This window comes from Polyodon spathula, chromosome 14 (genome assembly GCF_017654505.1).
Source record: "Polyodon spathula isolate WHYD16114869_AA chromosome 14, ASM1765450v1, whole genome shotgun sequence".
Classification (NCBI taxonomy): Eukaryota; Metazoa; Chordata; class Actinopteri; order Acipenseriformes; family Polyodontidae; genus Polyodon; species Polyodon spathula.
Genome location: NC_054547.1, coordinates 6,603,612 through 6,624,341, shown reverse-complemented (window position 1 = coordinate 6,624,341; position 20,730 = coordinate 6,603,612). Strand labels below are relative to the sequence as shown.

The window sequence follows — 20,730 nt, the reverse complement described above, 5'->3', positions numbered from 1 at the left end:
TGCGTTGCACAAATTAAACAACCAACCATAATTCCAGTAGGTCCCTAAAATAATACAGTAGCACCCCAAATATTTAAAAAATAATACACGTTTTGGCCAGCTGTATGGGAAATGACGTGATTCCACATTTACTTTCTAGAAAGAGCTGCTGAATTCCAACGTGGAGGGGAGGGATTGCTAGGCTATATAAAGAAGGACAGCAAAGGGGAATAAACGAAGAGGGACGAGTTGTGCTGTCATCTTAAACATCGACTAAATAAATACAAATAATACACGTATATTATCTTTGGGGTGTTGGACATAATTCATGTAATTATTAGGAATACTTTCTGGTCAGCGCCATATCTGCACAAGAAAAGCCTTGCTGTAACATTAATCGCAGGCAGATTTCCACTAAGGTTCCTGTCAAGCAGTAGAAATTGCTGGTTGCAAGTAATAAAAATGGGAAAGGATTATTATAAAATTCTGGGGATACAAAAAGGAGCAGCAGACGAGGACATCAAAAAGGCTTACAGAAAGCAAGCACTGAAATGGCACCCTGATAAAAACAAATCCGCCAACGCAGAGGAGAAATTCAAGGAAATTGCCGAGGCTTATGAGGTGCTTAGTGACCCAAAGAAGAGGGAGATTTATGATCAATTTGGAGAAGAAGGTATGTGTTCACCTCAATACCGTATTCATAAATTATTAGAGCTGCTGTTTTTATTATAGGGGAATTAACCCTTAAAAAGTCTGTTCTCAGTACTACTACGACTACTACTAATAATAATAGCATTATGTTGTATGTTACTGTGGTATTTGCCTTCCAACACAGTCTGTTTAAGAGGAATGTGTTGAAATATGCAGAAGAAACTTTGGATAGCTAGCTTGTTTATGTATTTTGTGCTCAAAGCAGTAGTCTACAGTATTTTTCTACACTCACAGAGATCAAGGTTTTAAATACGACTGAGAAGACGGTTAAATTATATCACTGGCTCGGTGCCCGGAATGGAAATAGTTACATGATGTCACCAAATAACTTGAGTTTTTCCGCTTGTTAGTCAGGATAAAGTAATTTTCTGGCAAGAGATGGACTTAGTTGTTCAGAATATTGACCTTGCCATGTTTTTAATTGATTAGAGCCAGACAGCATGTTCAGAGGAATTGTTGTGACGCTGTTACAAGTTATTTGCCTATATATAGTAAAGCTGAGCTTAGTATAATTTTAAAGGAATTTAATTAGAAAGTATCGATTCCATTTCGAAAGACATGTCATTGTTATTACTAGTTCACATATTTTAGAGCACAGTTTGTTTTTTGGGTCAGTTTTGATCAATGTGGTTTGCAAAAACAAAAGAAAACATTAAGGGCCATATTCGTGAAACGAAGCAAGGATGTAGCAATGCTTATTAATAATTAATGTTTATGAACTTTTTGTTTTTAAAGTGCACCAGTTGCTGACTTACAAAATATTTCAGCAACTTACGGGATGGACATTAGATCCTTACATATTAAAAATAGCATGTGCTTGACCAACTTTCATGTTGTTTAGTAATTGTAGGTGAAAAACAAAATAATTAAGCCACTTGTCTTACTGTGACTAGCTTTCTTTTAACCCACAGTTGGTCAAATATAATATATTATATAAAGGTGCTTAAATGGTAAACACTTTAAATTGAACCCCACACACAATTTCTTCCTTAACAATGGGGCAGCATTTATATCAGTATCTACTGTTACATCTAAATGTAGGTAAACTAATTAATAACTTAACAGGTGTCTTGAGAGGAGTACCTATACTATACTTATAACAGATGGTTACCATGAATTCCATCTATATGGAATGACATACAGGCACAAGAGGGTGACTATATTAAATCTGCTCTTTCTTTACTAGGGCTTAAAGGAGGGTCTGGAGGTGGTGATGGACAGGGAGGCAACTTCCAGTACACATTCCATGGAGACCCCCATGCTACTTTTGCCGCTTTTTTCGGGGGCTCCAACCCTTTTGAGATGTTTTTTGGGAGACGGGCTGCCAACGGCCGGGATGAAGATGATATGGAAGTGGACTCGGACCCCTTCGGCTCGTTCAGCAGCTTCAACATGAACGGGTTCCCGAGAGACAGGCATGGGGGGCTCGGGCAGATTCGACGCAGGCAAGACCCTGCCATCAACCACCAGCTGAAAGTGTCCCTAGAGGAAATCTACAGCGGCTGCACAAAGAGGATGAAAATCTCCAGGAAGAGACTGAACCCCGATGGCGGGTCTTTTAGAACAGAGGACAAAATCCTGACCATCGAGATCAAACGTGGGTGGAAGGAAGGCACCAAGATCACCTTCCCAAGGGAAGGAGATGAATCTCCCAACACAATCCCTGCAGATATCGTCTTCGTCATCAAAGACAAACCTCACGCGCATTTCAAAAGGGAAGGGTCAAACATTATTTACCCCGTTTGGGTCAGTCTGCGGCAGGTGGGTTACAAAAATGGCCTTACACAAAGGTGTTCCAATACACTGAAGTCCCTCACAAATATAATCCCTGGTGTGTTCTGTACAGTGGGGTTATGTTCGTCTCACTGTGCATTCAGTATTGTCAGGACAGCAGAGCTGACAAGTGGTGCTCAGTAACAGGTGCTATATTTCCATGCCTGCACACCTTAGTTATGTTTCATGAAGCACTCTCAAACGTAATGCACGTGTGTGCTATTCTGTACAGACTTCCGATTTCCACCTCCAGTGTCCCTGGAACAATGGTCACATGTTCTTTGTAAAGCACAGGCACATTTTCTGAAAGGAATAAAACCATTTTAATGGTAAAAAGGTGACAAGAAAATACTCAGTGGCCAGTTCAATCAACTTTTTAATTAACAAAGAATTAACAAACCCTAGTAAAGAACAAATATCTCCACTGGTAACAGCTAAATAAAAAAACAGCAATGGGGAATGTAAACATTGTTCCCATTCATAGAGAAAAACAGCACAATATCAGCAATTTCCTGTTGTATACATAAAACTGCTATAATGCAATTAGTTCATCTTAAACAGTACATATCGTGCAGTTTGCAACAGTATACTGTATTACTGTTAAATGATGCTGTATGCTGGTGTTTTATTTACTTTGAACTATTTTAGACATGTTAGAGAGACATATTAATAAAAACCACCACTTCCATTAATAGTGCTGTGTTATGTTTAATGGATAATGCCATTGCTGTGGCAATGGCCTTACTGTTACTATACTACACCTTTTCAAATGTATTTATTTACTGACCCCTGTTTGTCTGAAATAATCATTGCAGTCCACTGAAAGAGCTCATCTTTTCCGTTATTGTGTAATAACAGAATGACTGACCTCCACAATGGGAGAGCGGTGCCAGGTTGCTGTGTAATACAAGCTATGCATGTATGCGCTTAACGTTGTTTTTTTTTTTTTTTTCCCCAGGCGTTATGTGGTTGTTCAATCAGTGTACCAACAATAGAGGGGAAATCATTTAATTTGAAGATAAATGAGGTACTCAAACCTGGAATGAGAAAAACTCTTGCTGGTCAAGGACTGCCATTTCCCAAAAGCCCGGATCAGCGCGGTGATCTTATTGTAGAGTTTCAAGTGAACTTTCCAGAGAGTCTCCCGCCATCCACAAAGGAGGTTCTAAAGCGCCATCTACCTTGAAAACCTGCACAAGACTGGGGTTGTAACAGCAGTGCCACTTACCATTTATACTGTATGGACTAAGGAAACGGTTCACAGACTATATATAATATAGCAATACTGCGTCTTTTTATAGTGCATGCGGCAATTAAACAAAAATGTAAATAAAAGCTTTTAATGTTTAAAAAGAGTCTGCTGGTGTTTTAATACCAAATATTCTGCTCTTTTTTTTTTACATCCATTCAGACTGTAAACATCAGTACATACTACTGTATGAACATAAACTGATGTAATAACTAACAGTTCCCTTAAACAATGTGTTTATAACTATTGTACCTAAAGAATATCTAGCTTGGGCTCTGCTTTGAAAAATACGGCCCTTTTCTTAGCAATCTGATATTGCAGTGACTGTGGCTTATATCGTGGTAAATACAGGCTTGGCGTAATATTTTTTTAAATGCTGCAAGCCTCTATTAATAGTGGTGTGGAAAAGGTCAGTCAATATAATTATCTTCTCAGTTTGCTATGGCAACTTTATGAATAATAATAATGCAGACTCCATTCTGGTACAACGTCATGTTTTAAATGTTATGGGCTGTAAGCAGATTGATGAATACACTGTCAGTTTAGTTAATATTGGAATATGCAGCACATGGCAAGATAAACTCAGCTGAGATTAGAAAATCTGGTGTATCTAAATATTCTTCACATTTCTCTGAACTTGCCGTTTGGGTTTTCCCCACAGATAAAAAGCTGAAATTATTTGAATATCTGTTTCAAATGAAAAGTTTCTAAATTAAACTCAAGAATGTCAATATATGGTACATGCCTGTTTCTGCGTATCAGTTACATGCTGTAGTAAAAAGCTTGTATACAAGTCAGTCCAGTTTTCTCTGGCAAATGAAATTTTTATCTAAATCAAGATAGGTAAGAAGAGTGTTTAACAGTGAAAGAATAAAGAATATGTATCTACTATATACACATTTGTTTTCTTACCCAACAAGGTATTCAGTGATGAAGGTTTAAAGGATGAAAGTAGTCAATAAATCAATCTGAACTTTAAGAGAGATAACCAATGATTTACAATCAGTTGTAAAGTGGGAAGAATTTTGGTGATTTTTCATCCTAGCACCTTTTCCTTTGTCTTCGGCGTCTGTGGAATTAAACTGCTTTAACTAGTCAGCTGGTTTCACAAAAGGTAATAGATGCCTTGAGTTCACCGTGGTCTACATGGTTTTCTTCTGAGGAATAACTTCAAAAGTCACAGTTTGTAAGGTCGTTAGTAAACAGACTGGAAAGGTTCGTGTAGCATTAAACTCTGACGGAAAAGAAAAAAGAACACTGTTTCTTTAACAAAGTACTATCACCTGAGACAGGTAGGACGTTTAGAGATGACGTCATTGGTAGCAAACCTGTTCCCTGATTGCTTCACCCCGCTACGCCTGCGTGCGCACTATGTTGCAATAGTGTAGCCATGGTTCCCAGCCCATTGTAACCTATTTCAGAGCAATTTCTAGCAGACTGGGAAAACGGGAAGCGCGCTCCCATTGGCTGCTGTACCTGCTGAATATTGAATAGTTGTAATTTGCAAACTGGTGTCTTCAGAACAAAGTCGAACTAATAGGAGAAGGAAGTAGAATAGCTTTCGCAGGTTAATTATTATAAAGAGGAATACTGTATTTTTCATTTTTGTTCTTATCTCTTCCGAAATTAACTAAAGAAAAACAAAAATGCCCCTGGGGCTCAGAGGGAAAAAGAAGCCCAAGTCGAAGGAGAACTCGAAATTGGTTGAAAACGAGGAGCTTGGAGAGAGGGGAGGATTGGCCGGGGGAAGCACACGTAAAGCCGCAACTAGTAATGGAGCTGGCCTGCCTCCTCCGCCTGTCAACCTGCGCCCCAAACTGGTGTTCCACACGCAGCTGGCACACGGCAGCCCCACGGGCAGGATCGAGGGGTTCACCAGCGTCAAAGAGCTCTATGGGAAAATAGCTGACGTTTTTCACTTATCTGCCTCAGAGGTAAAGTATAACAATATGAGCGGTTTCACTCACTCACTCAGTCACACACACACACACACACACATTATAGCCGCAACCAAGACAGCACACAAACAAGGTGTGCTGTCTTCAATACTGCTCCGGTTGGTTTCATCGTAGTTACTCCAGTCATAGGACCTGTACACAGATCTAATTTATATTTACGAGGTGATCAAGTTAGTCGTGCAAAATGCGCCACGTTTCTTATTTAATTTTTAAATAGGACAGATACAAACATATAAAAATGAGCAGATTAATTAGACAGTAGTTTGAAATATGAAGTAGTGGTAAACACAAAACAACAGGGTTGGTTTTTCCAGTTGGCAGGGCATGTTAGCCAGTTAAGGATTATGTTCAATTTTTATAGTCGTTGTTTAACAAGTAAAACCAGACTAAGCAATGCAGCCATGTTGTTGTTCATCGTTTAGATGTCTATATGGGTTGGAGTCAGAAAGCTTAGTTTTCTCTGTTTACTGGCATTTTATAGAACCTTATTTATGGTGCCATTCATGAAATTACAGTGGTAGTATTTGTGCTGCCTAGCAAACATTTTCCCATCCATTTCATTGGCTTTTATCGACTAATAATTTTATGACTGTGTGTGTGTGTGTTCAAGCCTAAAATTGTATCCTAAAATATCCCCAAAATGTGCAACATGTTGGGTGACAGAGTACCATATTATTTTTTGTCATGTGTTTATTGAAAGTTGCTGTGGGTTGTATGGATTTTTAACGATTTTCTGTTTGTTCTGATCGCAATTAAGGGAAAAGGAATAATGACTCTGTCCCTTGTCTGGCCTCCTTCACTAAAACCTTTTCATTGTACTGATTAGTCGACAAATGGAATGCAGAATCTGGGGTCCTATCATAAGTTTAAGAACTGTTTTAAGGAATATTTTAAATAAGAACTGTTTTTGATAACATTCTGTTAAACAGTTCAACAAAAAACTGATAATGAACTTACAAGCTTGTCAAAAACAGTTGAAAAGGGTTTTGTGAACTACAAACTTGATATAATTGATCATTATCGGCTTTAAAAAAGAGCCGGCTAGGGCCACTGAAATCTATTTTAGCAAATTACAAACATTTGTTGCCTACTGTCATTTTTTGTCATCTGTCAAACAGAAAACAAAAGGGGCTTGTCTGTGTTTATGGTGCCTTTTGACCTACTGATTCAGTTGTACAGGAAACACCTATAGGGGGATTACATTAAGGGTGTTGGCTGTTTTTTCTTAGGTCTTTAAGATATACAGCTGCCTCTGGGATGGCTAGTTCTGAAACTGGATCACAGCCAAAAACAAGTTCCATGTGAACAGAGGCAAACTCTTCTCCAAAGGTGTTTACTGTTGCATAAAAGCTTAGACTGAACTGGCAGGGCATGTGAGTTACTGATCTAACTATCTTTCACTGAGCTGTCTCTTTTGTCAATTCAGACAATTAAAAATGCACGCAGCAGTAAAATGCCCGATTTAAAAGGGGTGAAGCGAGGGGTTCCTTTGTGGCTAAAACTATCCAAATAAACCAAACTTGTAATCTGCTTGGGTTATCTAGTGCACAGCATTTCAGATGATGCATCCACACCATTTGATATCCTTGCATCACTCTTCTTTTTTGCTTTTTGGCAGTAATTGGAGCAGCAGATGCTTTGCGGATTGATGCGATTTTATTGTTGAAATATGGATATATGACTGTGTTAGAATGACTGGAGGTTAAGGGGTTAATGACATGTCCAGTAAGTATGTATGACAGGGCTCTACGTTTAGATTTAACTGCTGGCCCCTCGGGCCACTGAGCTAGTGTTTTTACTGGCCCGGATGCAGTTTTATCTGGCCCGCTATATTTGTTTTTTTCATGATGGTTTTTATTTTCAGTATGTTTCTAACTGTTTGGTAACCAAAGAGAAGCCAACGTCCTAAAAGAAAGTGGCTAAACAATGCCTTTCAATATATGTTACTTCAGCCACTTAACATGTCTATAGCACGTGCTAAAAGAAGTACGGTAATCCAAACTTGGGTAACATTGAAATTAGAAAGGTAATTTAACATGATGAATAGAAAGACTAAATACTAAATTTAAGCACAACAACGCAGTGACTATAAGGAAAGGCAAGATGCTTTGAGTTGGAAAGGAATTATTTTTTAATTCTGGACTGCAGTTCAATGCAAAACATCTACTGTTGATTTTCTGTGAATGGATGGAGTAACGGCAGTATTTGCACTGACCATTAAACGTACAACCAGGTATCCTTGTTTTGAATTATTTACAGGTTATTGAATAAACAAACTTGACTTCGATTCATCTGATGCCGGTACTTGGTGGCTAGTTGTAATTGGTAATGTTAAACTATTATAATGTTGGAATGTGTTTTCTATTTTGGCCAGGTTACAATATTTACACTAAGATAAATATTATTTGTTAGAATTAAACAGGTGTAGAATATTTAGGTTGCTATATGATAGGTGTTATTCTATTCTGAATACACTACAGCAAAAATTATTTTTTTATTAGTTTGCGCAATATTATGCTACTGTTGCTTTAATTGGAAGAGATACGTGCTGTGACATTGCTGCTCATTTGGTTCCGTTTATTTTAATTACGTAAACAAACGAAAAAACTTGTGCATAAGGAAATAGGGTACACAGCGAAGAAATCTCGTCTTGGGACATTGTTTCAACACTTTGTGAACCCGGCTAAACATTACCGGTTTACACTGTTAAGCCGTCTGCTTGTGCACACGCATTTCCCTTTTACTCTTGGTAGTTTAGGAGACCAGAGTTCGGGTAATCGAATACACAAAAAGGTTGCACCCTGTGTATTCAAATAGGAAACTATTAGAAATTCCCATCCCTAATCTTAATAAGAAACAGTATTAAAACGATATTCATAATACAAAATAACAATCCTACTCGGAGCGTTGTCGCTTGTGTAGCCTCTCTCAAGTCAAGTCAGCGCCAGTCTTGCTGAGTGATACCAGAGAGTCCTGGAAAGATTGTGAATGGCATTTTTGACCTGAACACACCGGATCCCAAATCAAAACGTTTGACAGTTCGATTGCATATCTGGGTAACCATCGGGACATCTTACCGTGAGACTGGATATGATGTAAACGAAATGTTGAATTCACAACAAATAAAGCTGCTGTTTGATCTGCAAGTTTGGGAAACTGAGGCCAAACAAGGCAAAATGTTCCAGAGACCCAAGAGCAGGCATGGGAAATCCCTCACATCCTGCTTGAAAGACACAGCCTCAGATACGTGCAGGATAAACTATGGGAAGGATTCCTCTGGGCACAGGATGCTGTAGATGTAAAGTATGGTGCATATCATTGGGTTCAGTAATTTATTGTCAGTATTGTCAGTAAGCTTTTTCACTGCAGTGACTATTGGCATTAAAGCAGTTTTATAAATGTCTTTATCATATATATTCTCTTTTTTTATTTTATATATCAATATAGTGCCTGGCCAGAAAGTTCTATGTTTGGCTTTTACTGTTCATGCCACTTAGCTGATGGTTTAAATGGGGTACCAGTGTATCATGTTCCTGCCTGTCACATTTCTGTTATGCTGACAGTTTCACGTATCGAAAGGTGTGAAACTAGTTTATGATCAGTGTCATTGTGGAACAGACCACCTCCAGGCGACAAAAAAAAAAAATCAGGAGCTCAGCACAGAAAGTTGGCAAAGCAATGCAAAAAAGGAACGCAAACTAACCCAGTGGAGAATTGGCTCTCCAAACCTGCAGTCACAGGGTGATGCAGCGTGATAACAGTGAAGCATATTTGTGGAGATCACATTAAATAAGTGTGCTAGTAATGTCATTCTCATACTAATCCTGTAGATTAATGCACTACAGTATAAACTAAACTGATGTGAAGAAGAAAAAAAAAATACGAACATCTATATTAACCACGCTTTAAATTAAACTTATAAATCAACAAATGAATACATTACAAACATACTTTAATATAGCCTAAAGTTAAAAAATAAGTTTACTGTACATTGCAAAATAATCCAAATCAACAGCACTAGACTGAATAAAATAAAACTGTTTGGAGTTTGCAAATTCCGTTTTCTCCTGCTTTGGTACAGAAAAAACACGCAATGCTACTTTGCTTGGATGCCATAGAGTAACAACAACAGTGGAATATGGCCACTAGATGTCGAAAAAATCCTGCAGCATGAACCGCATTTAACATTAATAACTACTGAAATTGAGATTTTATATTATTATTATTATTATTATTATTATTATTAATGTTTCCAGTACTTCCAAGAACGTTGGTCCAATCAAGCCATTATATCCATTTTTTTTTCGTTGGCCAACTCTGATCTATGACCATGTCATCAACGCAAGAAAAGTACGTTTGTAGGCTTTGTGTTTCGTTTCTATTGATGCATTCCATTGGACATTTACTAAGATCTTGAACCCTTTTTTTACTCTATTTTTTTTTTATTCGCTGACTGCAAGTTCCACTGGTTTTCTGTCTCGTACAGGGCGCCAACAAGGATCGGTACGGCTCTGTATATAAATATATTCTTTTTTCTTGATCAATCTAAAGGGTTTAATGACACACCACCACCTGGTTTCTTCTACAGAGTTTGGTCCCAGTTACCAATGGGAGTATATCCTTGCTCTTTCTCTTAAAATGCTTTGTGTGCATCTTGCTTCTACGCCTGTGTGGGCTTCAGCAACCTCACCAGGAGACATGGAAGAAAGGAATCCACCATCATGTGAAATGGAAGGTTATCTACTAAAGCAGCAGGACAGTGTGTTATGCTAAAATGGTACCCACCCAGTTTGTACCACATGGAAGAAATTAAGAGCATTCCTAAAATATTTCCTGGGAAAGAATCTTTTATCGGAGGAATAAAGGAGATAATAAAGTTTTTGGGATCCTACAGGTTTTGTTTTCATTGTTTAGCTGGGAAGTTAATAAAGTTAAAAGGTACAATTGGGTTTAAAGATTGCCTCATCTGTAAGGCATGTCTCTGTGCATTATTCTAGCACACAGGGGGCAAAGGCTTCTTTTTTCTGATTTCAGTAGCAGTTAATTAAAGTAGTTTTTTTTTTTTTTTAAAGATTTATACCAAATAGTTGTGTTCCTTGAAAGAAATGTGAATTTTCACTGTTAGTAACAATGCAATGTATATGCATATTATTACACATTTATATCCTTGATATTATTAAACTTTTTAGCTAAGCGTTCCATTATTTGGAATGTAGTGTACAGTAATCGTTTCCACACTTCAGTTTAATTATACATGCTATAGTGCAGACCAGTGAAGAAGTGTGTCATTGCTAGATAGTTCACTGCTCTGTGTCATGCAGTGTATTGTAAAGATGTCTTTTTTGATGGATTTAGGTTAACCAGAGTTTCAGTGGTTACAAATGCGTGAGTTTAAGTAGTTGGGGACAGCGGGATGCCTTCCTGCGTTAAGAAATTGGATTTTAGAGATCTTCCGGGAATTACTGTGAATTACTAGAGCCGTGTCCCTTTTTGTGCAAAAGAGAAGCAATGATGTGCTTTGCTCTGTGTGAGTGTGGACTTTTAATGAAGGCTGGTGTTTGACTGCTTCAATTTTTTTGTTTTGTTTTTTGTAGTTCTAACTCCAGGGTCTTGTTTATACTTGTCAGTGTGTCTGTATTCAGATCCTATTGCCTCATTAAACTGCAGCAGAAATCCACCCCCTTAGGTTCTATACATTTTACTCTCTAGTACTAGTTTGTACAGTAAATAGGCACAGCATGACAATTCAGAAGCTACACTTGTTTAAAATTATTTTTTAGCCACCATAAAAATAAAAAAAAACAGTGGTTGGAAAGGTTCAGTGTGTTTCGAGGACACATTTTGCTTTTAATAACCTTTGTGCATATTTTCTATTGGGGGACCTGCTTGCAGTTGCCCGTGAGAGATTTGAATTAATAACAAGGAAACAAGCCTTAATAACATACATCTTGTTTATTAAGTGCTGTGTTTAATAGTGCATTGTTAATAGTGACTTGTGATCTAAAAAGGGGAGAATTTGACTCGCGGATAGTAAGTTCTCTGTTGTGCTTTTACTATTCATGCCGCTTCGCTGATGGTTTAAATGGGAGGGGGGGAGGCTGTTACAATGTATCATGTTCCTGCCTATTACATTTCTGTAGTTTTGCCAGTTTCATATATCGAAAGGTGTGAAACTAGTTTTAGGATTTGTCATTGTGGTACAGACCACTTCTAGGCGACACTAAAAAGTGCGGTCTTACTAGCTCTTGTAACACAGCTATTATATAATCCTCTGTTCTGGGTAGGACCATGCGTAGTTGATAGCTTGTACTGTAATTTAGAGACTAAAGTTTTTTGGTTCTTTAATACTGAGGTATGCACATTGTACCTGTTCAAAATTGAAAAGTGACAAGTATTTAAAACGTGTAAACAACAATTTGGCTCAAATATTTTCCCACTAAGCAGGTGGTTTGCAGCGGAGTGGATGCACAGCAATGAACCACTCGCGTTCAGTTGTTGCTCTCACTTTCTGTGACTCTCATTAGACTACGCTGTATGTTTACAAGCTCCCTCTATGTGGAGAAATGAATACTCTGCCAGAGCTGGAGAAACTAGAATGGAAATCCTGAGGAATGTATGAGTGTATTGCTAAATGAGAGGTTCCTGTGAATAAAGGGTTAGTAATTAATGCTTTATATAGGTTGTTAACCAGGCTTTCCCAGGGCCATGGCTTGGAATTCTGGACTGTTTCTAAACTGGATCAGCAGATCATAAACAAATTGAAAAACTGCTCCCCATTCATAACAGGAAGCACTGTAATAAAGTGACTGAATCTGTTTTTGTGACAGCGAAGATGGTCTGGTATCTTCAAAAATGTGGAAGCTGTGAACAGCTAGTTTAACAGATACTGTCCTTCATATTCAAGGGCAGTAGTTCAGTCTGACCTGATCAGAAACCCCTTGGTTTGAAATACTGCCATATATTCTGTATTAAATAATCTGCTGTCACATATTTTAGGCACACAGACAAGTATAGATGTCAGTTTCTTGAAGCATTATGCTTGCCTGGTAGGTCTTGATAAGATTACTGTATGAGTTACTGACTGCTTCTGCGTGTCATTTTATATAGGCCTCCAACTGGGAAGGATTGAAAAAAAAAATAGAACTCTGCTTATGTTATTTGAAACGGGTCATTAACAGTTCTCAAGATTCTAGTTTTGAGTTTTATTTTAGCGATCACACTGGTTCCCTGGGTTCAGACTTGTACAGAATAAACCTCCACAAGTGTCATATACTGTACATAGTATAATAAATGGAAAAGGGCAGTGTGAGATCTGTTAAATGCGGTCATTTTTGGAAGTAAGAATACTACAAGTGTTCCCAGTGTATTTGTATATATTGCTGTTACTGTCTTTCTATACAGTAGGCTTAGGGGAGTGAGTTTTTCGGAGAACGAATTCATATTGGGTGGACCTTTTCTTATAGCAAATTAGCCCTTTGGCACCATTTCAGGATATTTTATTGTGCTGGCTTGCAAACAGAAAAGGGCTGCAAACCATGCAACCAGAAAAGGGCTGCGCTGTAGTGAGATCTGAGTGGGTCTGTTTGCACTCTTCTTTAAATTTGCTGTTTTACCTTTTTAACAGATCTTGTTCTGCACATTGAATACACATAAAATTGATATGGACAAACTCCTGGGAGGACAGATTGGCCTGGAAGACTTTATATTTGCACACACTAAAGGGATTAAAAAAGAGGTGGAAGTCTTCAAATCTGAAGACGCCTTGGGGCTCACCATCACAGACAATGGGGTTGGATATGCATTCATAAAGGTAAGTGATTTTGATGTGTTTTAAATGGGCTTAAGGGTGGGCAAGTTTTCAAGTGTTTCTCGTCACACCCAGTGCACCAGCAACAGCTACGACATGGTGCTTCACAATATCTGTTGAACGCAGAGATCACAAGTAGAACAGCATTAACCGTTGACAGAAATAATGTGACATTGTATAATGTTCATATTTACCCCATAATGGTATTTTGGAAAGTGCAGTGTTACAGATTCTGAAAAGGTTAAGAGGTTACAAGCTGTACTGCGTTAGTAAAGTGGTTAGAAAGATTGTTCGTGAAGTGCCTTGCCGATGGTTCACGGCCAGCCTATACCCGCCCCCCCCTCCCCCTACAATCACATTGACATTATAAGGTTGTAATAAAAAAAGCACTTGTTTTGACAAATAACCAGTACCACCTAAATTCTACAGTACAGTAATGGATAATATTGCATTTTAGAGGAAAGTCCTAACACTCTGTGTGTGTGTGTGTGTGTGTGTGTGTGTCTATATATATATATATATATATATATATATATATATATATATATATATATATATATATATATATATATATATATATCGCGCGTGTAAAATATTTTTTTTATTATGCAAGAGTTTGTGAAAAGCCTAACCTAGATGCAAAGTCAAATACAATATGTCAGGATCAGATTAATCCATAACGAACCCAGGTTTGTCATGAATCCTAGTCCACAGCATTGTATCCTCAGCTTGCCAGGAGAGATGCCTGTGTCTGTGCGGCTTGGGAGTACAGTACCAGTAGAGCTGGGAGCACACTCCCCTCTTTATGGAAATGTAGTGAGTATGAAGTAGCGTCAGGCACTGCTGCAGCACTTCACCAGCATTGCAGAACAAGCAAATATTTGAATAGCCCTTTGTGTTTATACAGCAGTGAGCCGTGAATATTTATTCTTTATAAATACTGTATACACTTGGAAGTTGATTGCATAAATGCAAAATGGTAATTTCTCAAGAGATGCAAGGTCCTACTGTAATGGTGGCAGTGATGATTAAAGCTCATCGTTATCAATTAGTCTATGCAATCTCATTAACATTGAAACCCTGCCCAAAGTATTCTTTCTGGAATAATATAACTGTACAGAAACGTGGAGCCATGTTTACTTGGATTTATCTACAAGATTTGAAATCATCTGATTGAGCACCCTCCTGCTGTGCCTGATAGTTTGACCTGTTGGTGACCTGCTCATTGGCTCATCTCTTATAGGTTTTGTCTTTGCCGCACTGAGAGGAACATTTGCATAGTCGTTTGTTTGAATAATGTCTTTCCGCTATATGCGATTACAGTGCCACGTGGCATGCTTTGCTTTTGATAACAAAAGCACAAATGTTTAGTCCATCATTTGTATTTAAATGTGTATGCTGAATATTTACAGGACCGTTAGGGGGGTCATTGAAATGTAAATTGAGTGATATACTGTATTTGCATATACAAGGGTGCGTTAATCAAAAGAGACACTGAAGTAATTTAATTAGAATGTTTTTTGGGCTGCTTCCATGTGTGGAATGCAGCTATAGAAGAGAAAGCAATCTGTCCTTGTTGTGATATCCTGCAATTTCAATTCCATCAGACGTTCCTGATGAAAGAATTTGTCCAGATAATACCAACGAATATGGCTTAAAATAACTAGGTCCAAGGTCCTGCCGTTGGGGTTAAGATATTTCAATAGGAAACGCAAGTCAATGTTTCCCTGTTTATCCCTGCGTTTCTTAACTAGCCTTCCTTCTGATGAAAGTAGTTTTGTGTGTTTGCAGATGGTACCGTATCTGGACTTTGAGACCGTATCTGGACTTTGAGAAGCAGATTTAATATTTTACTTTTTTTTTTTAATGCTTATTTTGCCATGTTAATATTAACTCCACTTGTTGCCCTGTTAAAAGGCTTTGACTATACTGTTATTGTAGGTCACAGTTTTAATGAAAGTAATATTTGGTAGCTGAGGATTATCCTATAAACCATGTGTTCAGTGGTGCTATTCTACATTCTGTGGATGTATGTTTTTTGGGGAGCTACTTTTCACTGTTACTGTGTTCAGTCCTTGGCAGAGAAGTTTGTTACTTATTTTTTTTGTGCATTGCTCATGTTGTACACCAGAGGGCGATCTAGCAACCTCAATCTGATCTGATCACCCAGTAATCGGACCATTTCTGTTGAGTCAGGTGGGTCAGTAATGTTTTGTTTTTTACCTCTTAAACTATGGCATTGCTGTGTTCTTTGTGTTCTGCAGCGCATCAAGGAAGACAGCGTAGTGGACAAAATCAAAGTGATCGGTGTTGGGGACCACATAGAATGTATCAATGGGACGAATATTGTCGGCACCCGGCATTATGAGGTGGCCAAGATGCTAAAAGAGCTTCCAAAGGGAAAGGCATTTACATTAAAGCTTGTGGAGCCAACAAAAGCATTCGGTAAGTTGCACGTCAGTGGGAAATAAACTTTAGCATAGAAATGCCAAGAAAAGGAAAAAAAAAAAAGCCTGTCAATCTGAAAGAGAATGCTATATATACCACATTTATAAGAGGATGGCAGCAATTTTATGGCATTTTCAAAGCGCCAAACAAAACATTTAGTGCCAAGTACTGTTGTTTAGTGTTTTGTTTTGTTTGAATGTTTATTTTCGCTCTGTGAGCAGTGTGTTTTTTTTTTTTTTTTTTTTTTTTTTTTTTGTTAAAATGTTTTATTTATTTTTGAAAAATAAAAGTAGCGCCACAGTGCGCGTTTGCACCCAACTTGAGTTTTCAGTTCCTACTTCTGGCCTGATGTCACTACTCGGCCTTCCCTGTCACAATGCCCCTCTGACTTGCACATAAAAAAAAAATCATAAAATACTGAGGGCATGGGAGTGTTACTGCAGTATATCCAGTAATGGCATCCCACAGGTGGCTCCCATATTTCTTATTGCTGCTGGCACTTAAAAGCAGTGCGCTTTCTGAATCTAAATGGGGTTATCAGTGTTAGAAAGACAGCAGCTTCATTATATTGCAATGTCTCTCTATCAACCATAACTGATCAGAATGTGCTTGTTGCCGGTATCAAATTAACAAGGGTTGTGAACTGGGGCTGCAAAGTGAGGTACGTGTTCGTTCTGAAACAGAAAGCAATTGATTTATTTTCTCTAACACAAACAATATCTTCAATTAGCTTAACATTTTTCCAGTACATCATTTCTAATTCGGTCAGCTGTGTTTTTAAATGTATACATTTTATTGCCATGTCTTGCAGCAGAATATTACTGTGATTTGCTAGAAGAAATATGTGAAAGTAAAAATGCGAAAGCCTCTGAATACTATATTTCAGTTCAACAGCATGTCCAGAGCAGGGAAGTTTTCAGCCCCTTTAGTGCAACACAAGAAGCATCAGCTGTGGTAAATAGTAGCCAAACTCTTCAGGTATTTTCAAATGGCTCCTGGCAGGTGGAATTGCCTCAAGCAGTTATCCAGATAAAAGCAACATTTACTGCGTACGGCCCTGTCATTTCAGTTCATTCCATGACTGATCTGGTTTTTGGCTTGTATCTGGAGAGCACTCTTGAGCTCACTTGGGGGTTGGCATAAGCTCAATTGTGATTGAACAAGAAAATCAGCTTAATGATTTAGAAGAATTTTGATTTATTGTTTTCTGTTACAAAGCTAATATTTCTTTTTTAAAATAATATTTGGTGAACCTGAGCTCATTGGGTCCTTGTAAGATCTGATTAAATGTAAAGAACCAAAAATGTTACATTCCAGCTATTGAAGTTTTGCATATAACATGTTAAAACTGTATTATATTCTTGGTACCTACATGCCTGTTTATCCAGAGCTAGCATTAAGATTAGGCAATTCAAACTCAACAGTCTCTGTAACTCGCCTCAACACCTGCCTTGGCTACGAAAAACCTGATAGCACCCAAGTAACAGCGTGAAGGCACTTCTGTATTCCATGAAGGTATTACAGTCATTTGGAGTAATAATCTCTAAACAAAGACATTTTCCAGGAGTTTAACCAGTTTTACTGAGCTGCTCATTACAACTATGTTGCAGCTGTGTGAAGAATTACAGCTAATTGCAGATAATTCTTATAAGTTATTTGTAAAGCATTCGGTTCCCCTGCCAACTTTGCATTCAAAGTGCAATTCTTACTGGATTAAAGATAATATTCCTTCGCAGCTGATGGGAATGATGGGGTTTTTCCCACTCCTTACTTCAGGCACAGTTACTTGAGTTTCTTCCATATTTGCATTTAGGATCGGGGCCTGCCCTTTAAGAGAGAAAGGAACAGCTTTATTAAAAAAAAAAAAAAAAAAAAAAAATAGATAATTTCAACAACACAGACATCTTCAGTGAGATACAGAATCTAGATGTATAATGTGTTTCTCCTTGTTACTGTTGAGAAACAGTTCTCATAGTAGCTACAGCTGTGGTCATTTCTCCACAAATAATACAAAATAAATATCTGTCTATTTTACTCCTCGTGGTACTGTGATTTGCATCTTTGTACTTAGTTTATATTTTAAATGATACTGCAGTAGCCATGCAGGCAGGCAGACCCCATTGTCTCCCGTGGGTTTAGTATGGGGGAAGACTAGTAAATAAGCTGTCCTTTACCAGTAAATGTTTTTCCTAAAGATTTCTGCTAAATTAAAATAAATTGCACAATAAGATACGTCTTGTTCAGAGAGGAGATTTAAAGCGTCAAACAGATGACTGCTAGTCATTTTGTTTTTTCCCTCCTAATGCAGTTCTAGCATTAGGTCTAGCACAGTAAACTGGATGTTCTGATCATCACAACCTTTATATGTGATGATGCGAACAGTTTCTTTGAGGATATACTGTACTGTAGATCCAATGCATCCATAGCAGTGAAGCTTTTAACCTGTTTACGCCTGTTCTATACAATAGCAAACCCGGCCATTCACAGATACAGCTTTAGGATAAGATGTAGTTGAATTAACAGTGTAATGCATTATATCTTTATTAAACAGTAAATTGTTTAGGCATGAGCAGGATTAATAGACTGGTTTGTGATTGCTAGTCATTCCCATTCCTTTACTCGATTATGGTACCCTAGGAATATAAGTAATTCTGAGTGATGAAAATATTTAGTTGTAATTTGTCGGGGTTTTTTTTTTTTTTTTTTTTTTTTTGCTTTTTAAATAACAGAAATGATTGAGCCGAGGTCAAGAGGAGGTAAAATGGGAGGAGACACTAAAATTGGCACCGGACGAGGGACATTAAGACTGCGGTCCAAAGGTCCAGCTACAGTGGAAGATGAAGTAAGCATTTTGTTTGTGTTCCCTTGTTCTGAAGGTAATCGGTTCTTTGGAAGATAATGGAGAATTTCCTTTGAAGTTTAAATGGCTAAAAATGCTATTTGGCAACACAACGAATTGCAGTCAACATTCTGTTCAACATTTAAAAAACTGAACTTAGAACAAGTCAGGTGTGCAGCTATTCAGCATCTCTTACTACTCGATCTAATATATATATATATATATATATATATATATATATATATATATATATATATATATATATATATATATATATATATATATATATATTTATTTTTTTTTTTTATCACATTTCAGCCAACAGAATTTGAAGAAAAAGCTGTCAAAAAGGTGGATGATCTATTGGAGAGTTACATGGGAATCAGAGACACTGAATTAGGTGGGTTGCTGTGTATAAGCTTGAACTATTTTATTTACACTTGCGCTGTAACAACCAGAGGTGTAAATGGCCACCATGGGAACCACAGAATGACATTAAGAAAGCCTTCAAGTCGAAGCGTTTGTCAATAAAGTTTGTTTTAGTCTTGCTACGTAAGCACTTGGTCTGGATGGCTAATTTTGTGGGGGGGGTTTTTCTGTTGTTGATCAGCTGCCACCATGGTGGAGGTTGGAAAGGATAAGAAGAACCCTGACGAGTTCGCAATGGCACTTGATGAAGCTCTTGGAGACTTTGCATTCCCAGACGAGTTTGTCTTTGATGTCTGGGGAGCAATTGGTGACGCAAAGGAGGGTCGGTTTTAACAGTGGCTGGAAATAATTTAAATTAATCAGTGTTTTTGGAGAGGGGGGGGGTTGGGGGATTCTGACTTTATTTTTTTTTTTTTTAAATTTAGAGAACGCATTTTTATATAGCTGAAGTACTGAAAACACTGTGGTATTTAAACAAACAAATAAAAACTACTAGCTAACTTTTGAGATGTGCATCCACAGTACTTTAATTTTTGCTGTGTGTGTTTTTTTTTTTTTTTAATAGAAATGAAATAGCTTTGCTCTTGTAAAAAACAAAAAGAAAACATGAAGATACATTCACTTAGCGTAATTCAAGGGACTTTTTGATTGCAGCCTGCTTCTTTCATGAGGAAGCCAGAAAATAATTGATGTCAATTTAAGTAACTGTGAAACTGAACATGCCACCGTTTCTCTGTGTTCTTGTAATCCAAGCGCTGCTGTGTCAGAGCACCGATACGTTGTTTTCTAATGATTCACGTAGTGGTAATTTGCAGTAATAACAACCATGAAAACAATATTTCAGGGGTATCAGGCCTGTGCCTTAACTGTGTGGAATAGAACATTCCATTAAGAATTCATTAAAAAACTTTGTTAAATCTGTTCTAAATAGAACAGCAGATTCTAAGATTAGAATGGAATGATGTACAATAAAGTAGCAATCCTTCTACAAAGAAAACCTTCACTTGTCCCTTTTTTTTTTTTTCTGTAAGGTATGTGTTTAATGTGAAAACACATTGTGTAAACTGTTTATGTAACTTTGTCCTGGAACCTCTTTCCAGTGAATACAGCTGCATGATATTTTGTGTAAATATATAAAGGGGATGGTAATTCTTTGTTCTGGGTATTTTATTGTGGATCTGATTTTTGCAGTCCTGAGGATTTCACTTTGCTTATTGTGCAGTTCAGATTCTTCACACTCATAATATATTGCTGGGGGTGTTAATAAATTAGCCTAAATTATAAATGTCCATGTCAGATTTAGTTTTCAAAGTACATTTCTTCAGCAGAACTTGGAGGAATAATACATTTTAAATTCAATAACTCTGTAATAATAACCATGCCTTGTGCTTTTAAGTATCAACAAAAAGTGGATTTGATTTTGTCACTGAAAACATTATCCTCGTTGCACACTGAATTGTGCTTTATAGTTAAATAAACGTAAAATATTCCTTACACTGGATCTTGTGAACCAATCAGCAGATCTCTGTCTGGGCAT

General features: G+C 37.5%; 2 protein-coding genes across 2 annotated transcripts; both read left to right on the top strand.

The window, feature by feature from the left end:
* Positions 1-7: 7 nt before the first annotated feature.
* LOC121326807 (dnaJ homolog subfamily B member 4-like) lies at positions 8-3,816 on the top strand. Its single transcript, XM_041270326.1, has 3 exons — positions 8-652; positions 1,877-2,451; positions 3,422-3,816. Exons 1-3 carry the CDS (start codon positions 442-444, stop codon positions 3,647-3,649), a joined length of 1,014 nt encoding a protein of 337 aa, XP_041126260.1. The 5' UTR covers positions 8-441; the 3' UTR covers positions 3,650-3,816.
* A 1,337-nt stretch (positions 3,817-5,153) lies between these two features.
* LOC121326808 (PDZ domain-containing protein GIPC1-like) lies at positions 5,154-20,185 on the top strand. Its single transcript, XM_041270327.1, has 6 exons — positions 5,154-5,646; positions 13,295-13,480; positions 15,742-15,922; positions 18,655-18,767; positions 19,083-19,164; positions 19,375-20,185. Exons 1-6 carry the CDS (start codon positions 5,359-5,361, stop codon positions 19,524-19,526), a joined length of 1,002 nt encoding a protein of 333 aa, XP_041126261.1. The 5' UTR covers positions 5,154-5,358; the 3' UTR covers positions 19,527-20,185.
* The last annotated feature ends 545 nt before the right edge of the window (positions 20,186-20,730 follow it).